The 13,208-nt window shown below is 39.6% G+C and overlaps 1 protein-coding gene across 1 annotated transcript in view; it reads right to left on the minus strand.

Moving 5' to 3' along the window:
• The window catches only part of PLA2R1 (phospholipase A2 receptor 1), a gene marked incomplete at both ends in the record, with an annotated part of 79,257 nt that extends 68,391 nt beyond the window's left edge, over positions 1–10,866 (minus strand). The window contains 6 exon segments of the mRNA XM_083367369.1: positions 806–949; positions 3,334–3,447; positions 4,593–4,766; positions 5,167–5,340; positions 6,857–7,237; positions 10,761–10,866. Coding sequence (XP_083223495.1) covers positions 806–949; positions 3,334–3,447; positions 4,593–4,766; positions 5,167–5,340; positions 6,857–7,237; positions 10,761–10,866 — 1,093 coding nt within the window.
• Between the last annotated feature and the right edge of the window lie 2,342 nt (positions 10,867–13,208).

Below are 13,208 nucleotides of genomic sequence, written 5' to 3' on the forward strand. Positions count from 1 at the left end.
ACATGAGATCTTATCACAATCTGGTGATCTTGTAAATCTTCAGCTTTTTTCCTCTCTAGATATTAGTTTAGGAAATTGTGCATTGGTACCCAACATTTAAAAAACACATTGACAAACCCAACATTATGGATTATTTTTTCATGGACTATACCTAATATTAGTCAATACCTAAATTACAATCACATGATTAAAAAAAATGAGGGCATTCATTTACTTGGAAATTTCAATATGTTTCCACTGAAGAATATTATTTCATTTCTTAGATATACCAACATATATACATATAAATCAAATGCAACATTCACTCTGAGCCCTTGGCATGCAGAATAAGTACCTCTTTGTTGAACCAAACATACAAAAATTCTTAGCAGAGTTAACTATTTTTTATGGATTTTCACTAAGAAGCTCAGACTCCTGGTATATTTCCTGTATGTGGAATCCACAAGTATATTTCACTAGAGTTTATGTAATATAAACATAGGTTGTTTACTCCTGAAATCTACCAGACTAGACGGGAAGAAAATCTTTTGGCAACATTAATTTCTGTTTGTAAAAATTATGTTTTATGCCTCCAAAATGGCACAAGAGAATTCTTAGATATTCCACCAGCATCAATGTTTATTTCATTAATTTAAAAATAAGGGGGATATACTCTGTACTTTTATTATTTCTTTGCATTCAGAGCATATATACCATATATCAAACTGTCTAAATCCAATAATGCACTAATGTATAATAAAAATGTCATTTTATTGCAAATAAAATTAGAGAGTAAAATTGCAATACATTGAAAGTGGTAACTTACCAACTGCTTCATGGTCAGTAGCATTTAAGTATTTTTTGCATACATATGGTAGTCCAGATTCACATGAGTAACTTGGCCAATCATTCTGTATTTTTAAATTAAAAGCTTTACAATGAGCTGGTCCTAGAGAACTGTCAATGGGATCTGCAAACACATTTATAATAATTTATATCCTTACAAAAAGAAGCAAAATAGTCAAACAAAATACTGCAGTGGCAGAAAAACGTCTGTAACTTTTAGCCCCCATTGACAGGGGACTCTCAAGCAATAACAAGTTTTTTCTGTGTACAGAACACACAGACATCATACCATCCCTCAGGTGTTCTTACAATATACCACTCAGATTTCTTGTGTGATGACACATGGAAGGGTGATTCAAGAATTCTGGCATTACTAGTCATTGGCAAACCATGTTGCCTATAAGAAAAAAAATTATGCCTGAAGTAGCTGGATCAGCTTCCAAATCAATTATGGGTTCAACTGTTGATAATAGATTGATATCAAAATTGAATTACTAGCTACTACTAAGGTAGTCAATTCCTAGCTTATTCTATGAATGTTGAACGGAATGGGACAACTCGCTGCAGCCAACTCGCCATAACCAACTCACCATGGTCAACTTGCCACGGCCAATTTGCCGTGGTCAACTCGCCATAGCCAACTGGTTGTGGGACAATTCACTATGGCCAACTTGCCATGGGACAACTCACTGCAGGACAATTCAACAATTCAATTTAATTATTTAAAGTAATTAAAAATATTGTTTTGTCATTCACATTTAATTTTGTCTCTCCTTTGGCGTCCTTTAATGATTCTATTCCACTATTTCTTCAATATAAGTGTAACTCTTGTCCTGTGGCAAGTTGTCCCAGAGTGATTTGGCGTGACGAGTTGGCTATAACAAGTTGGCTGTGGTGAGTTGACTGTGGCAAGCAAGTTGGTTGTGGCGAGTTGTTGTAGAACCAATGTTAAAGGTTAAATGCACAATGCCTATGGCAGTGATGGCGAACCTTTTAGAGACCAAGTGCCCAAACTGCAACCCAAAACCCACTTACGTATCATCGGGTGCTGGGTGGGTGTGGCCAATTTTGTGGGCATGGCCCATTGGGTGGGCGTGGCTGCAGTGGTAATGGCAGACTGGGTGGGACTAAAAAGTTCAAGCAAGCAATTCCAACTTTGCGAGAACTTTTTTTCTTCCCACGAGAAGTTGAAATTGATTGATTGACTGAACCTCTTTTTTTTGCACACGGTGGCGGAGGCCTAAAGCGAAAAGGTTTTATAAAACCCAGCTGAAGGCCTAGGACTGGGCCGATGGCATGCGTGCCTACAGAGAGGCTCTGAGTGCCACCTGTGTCACCCGTGCCATAAGTTCGCCACCTATGCATGTTTGTCTAGAAAATCTGTGAATCCAGCTTCTGCATTTTTTTTCTGCAGTCACGTCTGATTCTTGGAGACTGCCTGGACTAGTCTTTGCATTTTTCTTGGTAAGGTTTTTCAGAACTGGTTTCCCATTGCCTCTTTCCTAGGGCTGGGAGAGAGTGGCTGGTCCAAAGTAACCCAGCTGGTTTTGAGTCTAAGAAGGGATTAGAATTGAGGCTCCTGGTTTTTAGCCTTAACCACTATAGCAAACTGGTTCTCTCTTGCATATTAGCATGCATTTAAAAATCACATTCAAGAAATAATCTCACAAATTTGCTGTACAGAGAAAATGACAAAGTTTCAAATTAGAAATCTTAGTATGAATTTCAGAAAATCTATCATCTTGCCACAGCTTGTTTATTTTGTGAACTGTAATTCAAAGACTGTATGTGGCCTTAATTCAATAATACAATAATTCATAATGCACCATTTTGTTGAACAAATATAGCACATCTAATTTTTCAAGAATAGCAAGGAAGTCCCTCTTTCGCATGTTAAGATATGCAAATATTCTAACATGCTATTTCACATGTTCTAAGAATTTTTTTTTCATATTTAAGACTATGCAGTGCTCAGATCATACCAGTAGCATTCCTTTCATTGGCACTTTGTACTAAAAATGTGGTAGGGAGGCAAATGGTAAGATATTTTAAGATATGTATTTTAAAAGAGAGAAAAAGAAAAAAAACACTAAACAATATCAACCTGTCAGGTGGAATTTATGAGAAATATGCCTTTATTCAAAAAGCAGCCATTTTCCCCTATAATAAACAGAATTAGTTGATTCACTCTATCTATAAAAGGGGTCTGCAACCTCAGGCCATGGACCAGCACCAGTCCGCAGCTCATCAGGAATCGGGCAGCGCAAGAAAGCAAAGCACAATCTGTGCATGCACAGAATCAAGGCACTTGTAAAACATGACCACCCAGTCTGTGGAAAAAACGCTCTCCACAGAACTGGTCCTTGGCACCTAAAGGTTAGGGGTACTGGTCTATAGGACTGATCTTATGGTTTTCCTAATCCCTCCCCGCTGGTACATTGTCAGCTGATTACTGATGTTAGTTGCAATACGCAGACATAACAGTACTGTAATAAATCCAAGTGATACCCATTAGCCAGTTCACCAAGGCTAGAGGTGCACCATCTGACCACTGCCAGCCAGCAGTTTCATCCAGTTGATTTAAGCCTGTCCATATCATATCTTCTTTTGTGTTCAGTTGCTCTGTAAAATATATTAAACACTCATAAACAGGTTGCCATTCAGATACCATCACAGTTTACTCTCAATGATGCAAGTCGCGAATTTTTAAACCAATAGAATGCATGGATCTCCCTTGCCAAGTGAGATTTCTGCAGATGTAGAAGCCAGCATTCTGTAATTATTGTTTTCAGAAAACATCTGGATTGTTTCTTCCTTTCTCCTACTCTCTTTATCATGTCAACTGTGCAATAAGGAAATAGAAATTAGCCAAAGCAGGGAACTTCAGATGAATTCAAAAGAATTGTTTATTTCATGGACTTCAAAAGCTAACAAGCAATCATTTAAGCAGTGCTGCTCCAGCCAAAAAGTATAAGCCCTTTTCACCAGCTGACGAATAACCTATCCCAGACAGCTGTATGCAACCTTTTCTTCTAAATCACTGTTTTTCAAAATTGGCTACTGTAAGATGTGTGGATTTCAATTCCACACAATTTCACAATTCTCAGAATTCCCCAGATACTGTCTACACTGTCTTAAGGTACTTAAGTATGAAAAACACTGTTCTAAATTGTTCCCAGAATGTAATCCATGTGTCATGAACAAAAAAAAATCATAGAAGGCAAAAAAAAAGTAGAGGTGACAAAGTAAAGAGAAATGGCAACTTCCTATTAAAAATCCACTGTCTTCAGCTCCAAATAAGATGCTGTTGAGGAAAATGTCAGGAAAATGGAAAAAGGATGGGAAATCAGTTGAGAAAATTAAGAAACTGCAATGTGTCCTTTTGAATTAACTAGCAATTAAGACTTCTGCCCCAGTGGACCACAGAAGCTAGCTAGAAAAATACATGTGTTCCTTTCCATCACAAAATTCCCATAGCCACACCAACATATTGCAGGAAAAAAGAATTTGCAAATCTAAAAGTCTCTGTTGTTTATTCATGTAGTGTTAAATTTTGGGTTTTTTTTTCAGCTTGATGCCAAATAACTTTTCTTGAGATGATGCATCTCTAAATCCCTAACCGCTTTCCAAGCTGACTGGAGTCATAACAGATTGTTATTTATGAACTCAGACAACTCAGAGATTTCTTAAACAAGAATCAGAATAATTGGGGCTTCCTTGAACATTCTTATATTCCAGACTTCACTTATAATGACTTTTAAACTTACCAATTAGACCACCAATATACTTCTGTTCCCTCATATCCGTGATACTTAGCAGTTCTGCTCCTTGTCCCTGACATGCCACACGTGCCTCATTCCAGGAGAGAACAGAAAGAAGATTGATCTGGTAACAAATCTGAGTATCTGTATTTATCTTCCAAAAACTATCACAGCCAGACCCTGTGTAGAAAACACAGCGTGATATTACAAAGTCATTAAGAAACATAACACTCCTAATGTAACAATCTAGATTAATTAACACCTAGTGGAAAAGTGGAAATGCTAAAATGATATTATTATGAGCATACTTTCCATATTCTGATGTCAAAACTAAGTCGGGAAATAGGATGCACTCTGAAATTCAAAATTATCTTTATACTTCAAATAACTTTTCATAATATCAATGAATAATATAATTTAACAATTCAGGAAACATTATTTTGAATTGATAATCAGCATCCACCCATATACATACCTCTCCACCCCATGACTACCATCCCAGTTATTAGTCTAATAACCTCAGGCCAATGTATGTATCATTGCTACAAACAAGTAAAGGAGTATATTAATTGCTACATACCAGAATTTGGGCACAATCCCCATTTTTCATCTTGTTCATAGTGGCTTGTTGTGGCACACCAAGGATAGCCATCTTCTCTGAAATCTCTGATACATTCATAGTGCCATTTATTGTTGTGTTTAAATGGAAAAACACAAGGCAAACCAAGGGAATTTCCCAACAGGGTATACATTTCTGAATGGAATAAAATACTGCTGATACATCATTTGGAAAGAAAATTGAAAAGGTACAAAAACCTTTAACGGATATTCCTCCCCCCCCCCTAAAAAGAAGATCTGGTACATTCATAGTTTTGTGATTTGCAACAGTACATGGACTTTCACCGAAAGGAAGGATTCTGCTCTATCAATTTTTAATAAGGCTTACATCATGATAGCAACAACTTGATTTGCACTTGATAATTTTTGTAATAGCATTTGCCATCAGTCAGTTAATAAAGCTGTCCAAAGGAGCACCCATACAAGCCTGCTGTAGTAGTAACATCTTAAAGTCTAACAAATTCATTACAATATAAGCCCATTGCTTTGTAATTAATATATTTGCTATTTGTATTTTTGCAAGTTCAGGACATGTGAGATTCATGGATTTGCAAGTACAGTACAAATTGCCTTTACTAAGTTTTCAGAGTCAAGGACTACAATTAGAGTATTTCTCAAGTAAAAAAAACTGAGCAGGAGTTTTTCAAGCCAGATATATTTTCAAGCCAGATATAAAGTTTAAAAGCCATTCCCATGTTATCATTTTCATACTATGGAATTTTCCTACCCTTAAGTCTTGAGACATACAAAGCATTTGTAAATGTGTCTTCTTGTATCATTATGCTGAACTATTCCTAGGATGACTGTGTATTTTGTAATTCATCAAGTTTCTTGATAACTTAACTAAGGTGAAAGATAAAGCTGATCCATATAGAAATGTAGAATTGATCTAAAAAGCCCCACCTTGCATTATGACTCTTTTCTTCTGCCATATACATCAACACTGTGTAATTGCAGAAAATCCAAGCAGCCACGTAATGTTGCTGAAGGCTAACTACTGGACCTTCCATATTACTTATCATGGAAGTTATAAATCTAACCAATTCATCTATTAACTCTATAACCCAGACATGTCAAACTCGCAACATCACGTGACGTCACACAACGTATGGGGACGGTTGTGCCATTGCCGGCAATGGGGTGGGCGCAGCTTCTGCATGACGCATCCAGCCAGCAGGCCGGCAGTTTGACACTGCTGCTATAACCCATTATAGATCCCTATGTGAATTGAGCCTACTCAAGTGTTCACAACTTGCCTTCTGCTTCGCTCCTTTCACGTATCCAAGAGTAAGCCAGAATTCATGTCTGTTTTATCCCATGGCTTGTTTCTGACCTGTTGAGCAACTAAATAGGCTTTATAGACCACGAATGCTGATTCACATGGAAGAAATTTCACAAAATATTTAACAATATGCCAGGCCCTGGATATATGGATGATCGTCATGTAAAAGGCAAGAATTATGCCAGCACAGTGTTTAGCATTTGAGATTTTTATACCTTCAAATTCTATGCAGCATAGGTTGCTGATGCGCCCAGCTGATAGCAAACAGAAGTAATTATCTTAATCATATAGCAAGATGCTGTTCTTATAACTCCCATGTTTAAGAACCACCTGTATTAAGGGAAGCATGATTAGGAAAAAAAATATTTACCTTCAAATGCATGTTCACAAAGGTCATCATGTGACATGAACTGTTTCCATCCATAGTTGGAAATCTTTTTAACTACAATAAATTTGCTATTTTCAACTGCTAATTTGAACTGTGATGCCCCAATAAGCGCCTTCCCATGGCACTGCCACTGCAGCAAATATTGAGGAGAGTCACATTGTGTCATTAGTAGTGATGGCTCCGGGTTACTGAGGTTGAGCCCCAGGCAACTGCTTCTGCCTATGTTGAAAAGCTGCTGTTTCGAACCCCATTTCCACAACATGTATTTAGAAACTGGATTGCAGTTTTCAAGGATGAGCTCGGATGTTTCGACAGTAATACATGTACTGAAATTCTCACTTTGAATAATAAATAATCCTTTTCCTAGAACAAAGAAAGTTTTGTTTCAGATTATGCATACAGTAAGGGCAGGTGTGTTCTCTTGGCAACTTTAAGACTTGTGGACTTCAACTCCCAGAATTCCTCAGCCAGCAAAGCTGGCTGAGGAATTCTGGGAGTTGAAGTCCACAAGTCTTAAAGTTACCACGGTTGAGGACCCCTGCTCTAGCTGGTTTGGGCTGTGAGAAAAAGGTCTTAAATTTTTGCCCACATTCCATCTAAGCAAACTCTTACTTTTTCTTTTTTTCCTGCTTTCTCAGTAAGTTGACTCATCTAACCAAAACAGGAAGGAAAGCCCAGAAGGCATCTGATGAGGATTAGGGATACATGCAGGGCTTTTTTTCTCATAGAACGCTCAGAACGGAGTTCCGGCAACTTTTTTGTAGGGTAGGCAAGGCAGGTTTTATGACATGTGCAAGTTCTGGCACCTTTTTCTTTTACAAAAAAAGCACTGGATACATGGCAAAGCAAAGCTAGAACCCTGACAGGACTTCTGCACTCTGGGCTCTCCAGGGAACCTGCTGTTTGGAGGACAACTGGAAAAAGTCTGACCTTAGTTCCAATTATACTGAAAACTTTGGAACTCAAGCATACAATCAGCTTCTATAAGTTCTTTTCTTAACAGAATGAGATGTACAGATAGCCCTCGAATTACAGCCATTCTTTTAGGGATCATTTGAAGTTACAACAACACTGAAAAAATGGACTTATGACTAATTTTTACAGCCCTGAAACAAAAATAGTCAAGTTGCTAGGCTTGGGGACAGATTTGGAATTTTGAGAATATTTCAAAAAAAGATTGCTCTAGCTATTCATGAAACACTAATTTTCTTGTAGAAAAACTAATGAGATTGTTTCTTCTTCTTCTTCTAACCCTCAGATTAGAACCTGCTACCATCCAGTTAAACTGTATTGTTTTTTCCCTGGAAATTTTAACAAGATATAGGTAGCCCTTGACTTACAACAGTTCATTTAGCGACTATTTGAAGTTACAACAGCACTGAAAAAAGTGACTCGTGAACATTTTTCACACTTCAGCATCCCTATGATAGGTGAACAAAATTTAGAGGCTTGGCAACTGACTCGTATTTATGACAGTTGCTGTATCCCAGGCTCACGTGATCCCCTTTCGTGACCTTCTGACAAGCAAATTCAACGGGGAAGCCAGACTCACTTAACAACTATGTTACTAACTTAACAACTGCAATGATTCACTTAACAACTGTGGCAAGGAAGGTTGTAAAAATTCACTTAACAACTGTCTTGCTTGGCAAGGGAACTTTTGGCCTCAGTTGTGATCGTATTTTTAAGCCTATGCAAATCTCACAGGCACTCTTGTAAATAGAGATCATGTAGAACAGGCATGTCAAACTCGTGATGTCACGTGACGTCGTGCGACGTATCAGAACTTTTTCCCATTGCCGAAAATGGGATGGGCGCGGTTTCTCTGTGACGCTCCGGCCTGTGGGCCGGCAGTTTGACACCCCTGATGTAGAAGCTAATACCTTGCTATGCACCTGCAGCTTCCAATTAAAAATAACAATAGTATTTTAAAGATAATTAAAATCAGGATGGTGACAAGGGAGATGTCCAAAAGCAACATTTAGCACGTATATTTTCTAAAATCCTGATCTCATTCAAAATCACAACAAAAGTGTTTTGTGCACCATGGTTTTTTCACAGCCATTCATACTTAGCTTTCAGTTGGACAAATCAACAACTTACACTCAGTCATACTTAGATTAGGCTTCTTCAGGTATCAAAAAAATACAACTATGAAGGCAGACATGGGTACCATGCTCCACCTTCAACCCATCTATCTCCAAAGTTCTCATGTTGTCAGGGAAGTGCTGAAAGTAGTCTCAAAATCATTTCAACAAAATGTGTGAATTACACCTAATCAGAAACTCAACATAGTGTAATCACTCTCCCTGTCTGAAGACAGTGGCAGCCTGCAGCTTCCCTTCTCTAGAAGGAGAAAAAGTATGCCTGTCTCCCCTCCATATTTGCAGTTTTGATTACATAGAAAAAAATTGGGAATCAACTGGCTGGACTTCATGTAGTTTAATAATCCCCAGGTATTGTTTCAGCTAAAAAGAAAAGCACTTTCTCTGAGGAAAAACTCCCCAACTTCATCTTTTGATGCTATCAAAATAGAAATTGAACAATTCTACACATGCCTGCAGCATTACATGATTTGCTTTTTTTTATTTTATCATATGTAAATGAAAGGATGGCAAGGGTCACTGAGAGAGGGAAGCAAATAACTTATGTAGGCAGTCAGAAATTTGGAAACTAAGGCATTTAGGGCTCTCTACCTCAACACAGCAAGTAGTATGCCTCATGCTTCGAATAGACCCAGAGAAAAGCTTGCAAAAGATTTTAAAAGCGTCTATACCAGTAATGTGTTCTGGAACAATGATAAGTTATCACTAGTAATGCAGATAGGTTCACAGTAAACACGAGAAATCAGTGTTACAGTCATAGACACTGCAGCTTAATACAAACAAAATGACATTCCCTCACATGAGAAACTGCCTGGAAAATGTTAAGATGCAGTCACATATAAGCAGTTAGCTGCACATGCCGGCTACATGCATAAAGCAGAGTTAAAACTGGGAAATGGAAACTCATTTTGTGGGACTGAAGCACAAATGTAAAGAGCTGGCCATGCGCAGCACACCGAGTTTTGAAAAAGTACAAGTAGTCCTCAACTTACGACCACAACTGACCCCAAAATTTACGTTGCTAAGCAAGAAATTTGTTAAATGAGTTTTGCCCCATTTTATGACTTTTCTTGCACATTTGTTAACTGAATCACTACAGTCATTAAATTAGTAACACGGTTGTTAAGTGAAACTGTTTTCCCCATTGCCTTTGCTTGTCAGAAGGTTGCAAAAGGGGATCACATGATACTGGGACACTACAACCATCATAAATGTGAGTCAGTTGTCAAGCATCCAAATGCAAATCATGTGATTATGAGGATGCTGCCATGGTCATAAGTGTGAAAAATGGTCATTAAGTCACTTGTTTCAGTGCTGTTGTAACTTTGAATGGTCACTAAGCAAACTCAAGTAAGTTGAGGACTATCTGCATTGTAAATTAAAGCCAAATTAGCCAAATTTGGCCCCTCGGTTGTGCGCACTGGTGGTTAAATGGGTTTTACGTAGTCAAGCCTAGCATAGAGCTAGAACTGACTGGTAAGGTCTCTGACCGACATTTCAACCGGGAGGGATAGGAAGTAAATTCCTCAGGAGGTAGTAAGTTTTATTTCCTAACTTAAGGATTTGGTTCCAGCTTTCCCCCCCATCCCCGGAGTGAGAGTTGTATCAAGCTAAAAAGCATTGCTCTTTATGCTAACCCGCTGTATATAATCAGCTAATAGCAGGAAAGGAATGAATTCGAGAGAGGGAGAGGGAGAAAAAGAGCGGGAGAAAGCAAACAGCGAAATCTCCCTCGAGACGGCCGTCCGACTAATCATGGCTCAGCCGCCCATCCAACTTACTCAAGAAGTAGGGCAATTGGTCCTGCGTCAACGCTGCAAGTTCCCTTTCGGCCAAGCAGGAGCAAACTACCAGCATGGAGCAAGCGAGGAACATTGCCCCAAGCATTTTCCACCGGACTGAAAGGCTCTCGACTAGCCAAGCCTTCGCAGCGAGTTGGCGGGGGAATTACGGCAGCATCCTTGGGACCCAGAGAAAGACAAAGGGGGCAGCGGAGGGAGCCGCCGCGACAGCTCCTCTTGCTCTGGGGCCGAGCCGGGAAGGGAGGTATGCTGAGAGACCTTCCCCCGTCGCTGCCTGAGGGAGGAGAGAGGCGTTTCCCATTTCCCCCCGTCCCGGTGAGGAGAAAACGCAGATCATCTTTGCTCTCATGAGGGGGAGGAAGAGGAGCGCCGTCGAGCTTGTACCCGGCTCGCAAGTAGGCTACCCGCGTACGCTCCAAGCTGGCTAGGTTGACTCTGAAACAAACTACGAGAGGAAAGAAGCCACCGGGCTCCTGCTCCGTTTTGTTTTCATGGACCCCTCTCGTTTTTCAGGATCAGGGCGGTAGAGTGCAGAGGTGAAAGATTAGCCTGGAGCAGGGGTAGGCAACCTCGGCTCTTTTATGACTCATGGACTTCAACTCCCAGAATTCCTGAGCCAGCCAAGCTGGCTCAGGAATTCTGGGAGTTGAAGTCCATGAGTCATAAAAGAGCCGAGGTTGCCTACCCCTGGCCTGGAGCCTTGCAGCCCAAAAGGCCCTCGTAGGGCTGTAGTCATGTAATAAGACACAGCCACCGCGATGTTTGTGGTTTTCACAGAGGTAATGCATGCAGTTCTAGGAAAGATCGCAGGGAGGTGAATATGGCACGTTGTTTTTCATTTCACTTTAGGAGGGATATTCTCGTGTTGTTGCAAGCCCCATCCCCCCATATTGCAATTCCAGAAGTAAACGTTGGCCATTTTCATGTTTAAAAAGTTCCTGTAAATATATGTTTTATAGCACTGCAGATCTTTGCCGATAGGGTGGAATGTTGCAAGTGAGATTTAGGCCTGATTACCTGGTTTATACTAAGAAGCCTTACGTGAAAACCTTGATTGACCCAATCCATGGTCAGTGGCAGAGCAATTCAGTATATACAAGCCCATCTAGTGACAGTCTCAGGCTATGGAAGATGAAATGTGAAATGTTCGAGGAATGAATACTAAAGAGCAAGGCTTAAGAAATAGGTTGGAAAGAATGTGTGTTTGTGAGGCGAAGAGAATGGAAGCACCAGAGATTTGAGGGAAATGGTGCAAGATTCGGATGAATACAAATTATTTTGTAGTGGTTAAAGACACAAGGCTCCCAAAAAGTTGTCTAACATGTATCCTAACCTACAGTCTAAATGCTGGAGATGTGGTAGTTTAGATGCCACCTACTTTCATATGTGGTGGACTTGTAGAAATATAAAAGCCTTTTGGATTACAATTTGTTGGAACATTCAAAAGATTTTTAAGAGAAAGATAAAGTTTTCTCCTTTTGGTACTGTCCATAGAAGAGGTGGCAAAATTACACAGAAGAACTATACAAGAATGAGCTTAACGTCCCTGATAATCACAATGAGGTGGTCACTGACCTCAAGCCAGACATCCTAGAATGTGAAGTGAAGTGGGCCTTAGAAAAGCTGAGCAACAACAAAGCTAGTGGAGGTGACAGTATTCCAGCTGAGCTATTCAAAATCTTAAAAGACGATGCAGTAAAATTGCTACACTCAATTTGCCAGCAAATTTGGAAAACTCAACAGTGGCCACAGGATTGGAAAAGATCAGTTTACATTCCAATTCCAAAGAAAGGCAGTGCCAAAGAATATTCAAACTATCGCACCATTGCACTCATTTCTCATGCTAGTAAAGTTATGCTTAAAATTCTACAAGCTAGACTCCAGCAGTATGTGGATCGAGAACTACCAGAAGTACAGGCAGGATTTCGAAGAGGCAGAGGAACTAGAGATCAAATTGCTAACATACGCTGGATCATGGAGAAAGCTAGAGAGTTCCAGAAAAACATCTACTTCTGCTTCATTGACTATGCTAAAGCCTTTGATTGTGTGGATCATAACAAACTGTGGCAAGTCCTCAAAGAGATGGGCATACCAGACCATCTTATTTGTATCTTGAGAAACCTATATGCGGGCCAAGAAGCAACAGTGAGAACTGGACACGGAACCACTGATTGGTTCAAAATTGGGAAAGGAGTCCGCCAAGGCTGTATACTGTCGCCTTGCCTATTTAACTTATATGCAGAGCACATCATGAGAAAGGCAGGGCTAGATGAATCAAAAGTTGGAATTAAGATTGCCGGAAGAAACATCAACAACCTAAGGTATGCAGATGATACCACTCTAATTGCAGAAAGTGAAGAAGAACTAAAGAGCCTCTTGTTGCGAGTAAAGAAGGAGAGTGCAAAACTTGGGTTGAAACTAAACATT

Source organism: Vipera ursinii (genome assembly GCF_947247035.1).
Source record: "Vipera ursinii genome assembly, chromosome: 1".
NCBI classification, from domain to species: Eukaryota; Metazoa; Chordata; class Lepidosauria; order Squamata; family Viperidae; genus Vipera; species Vipera ursinii.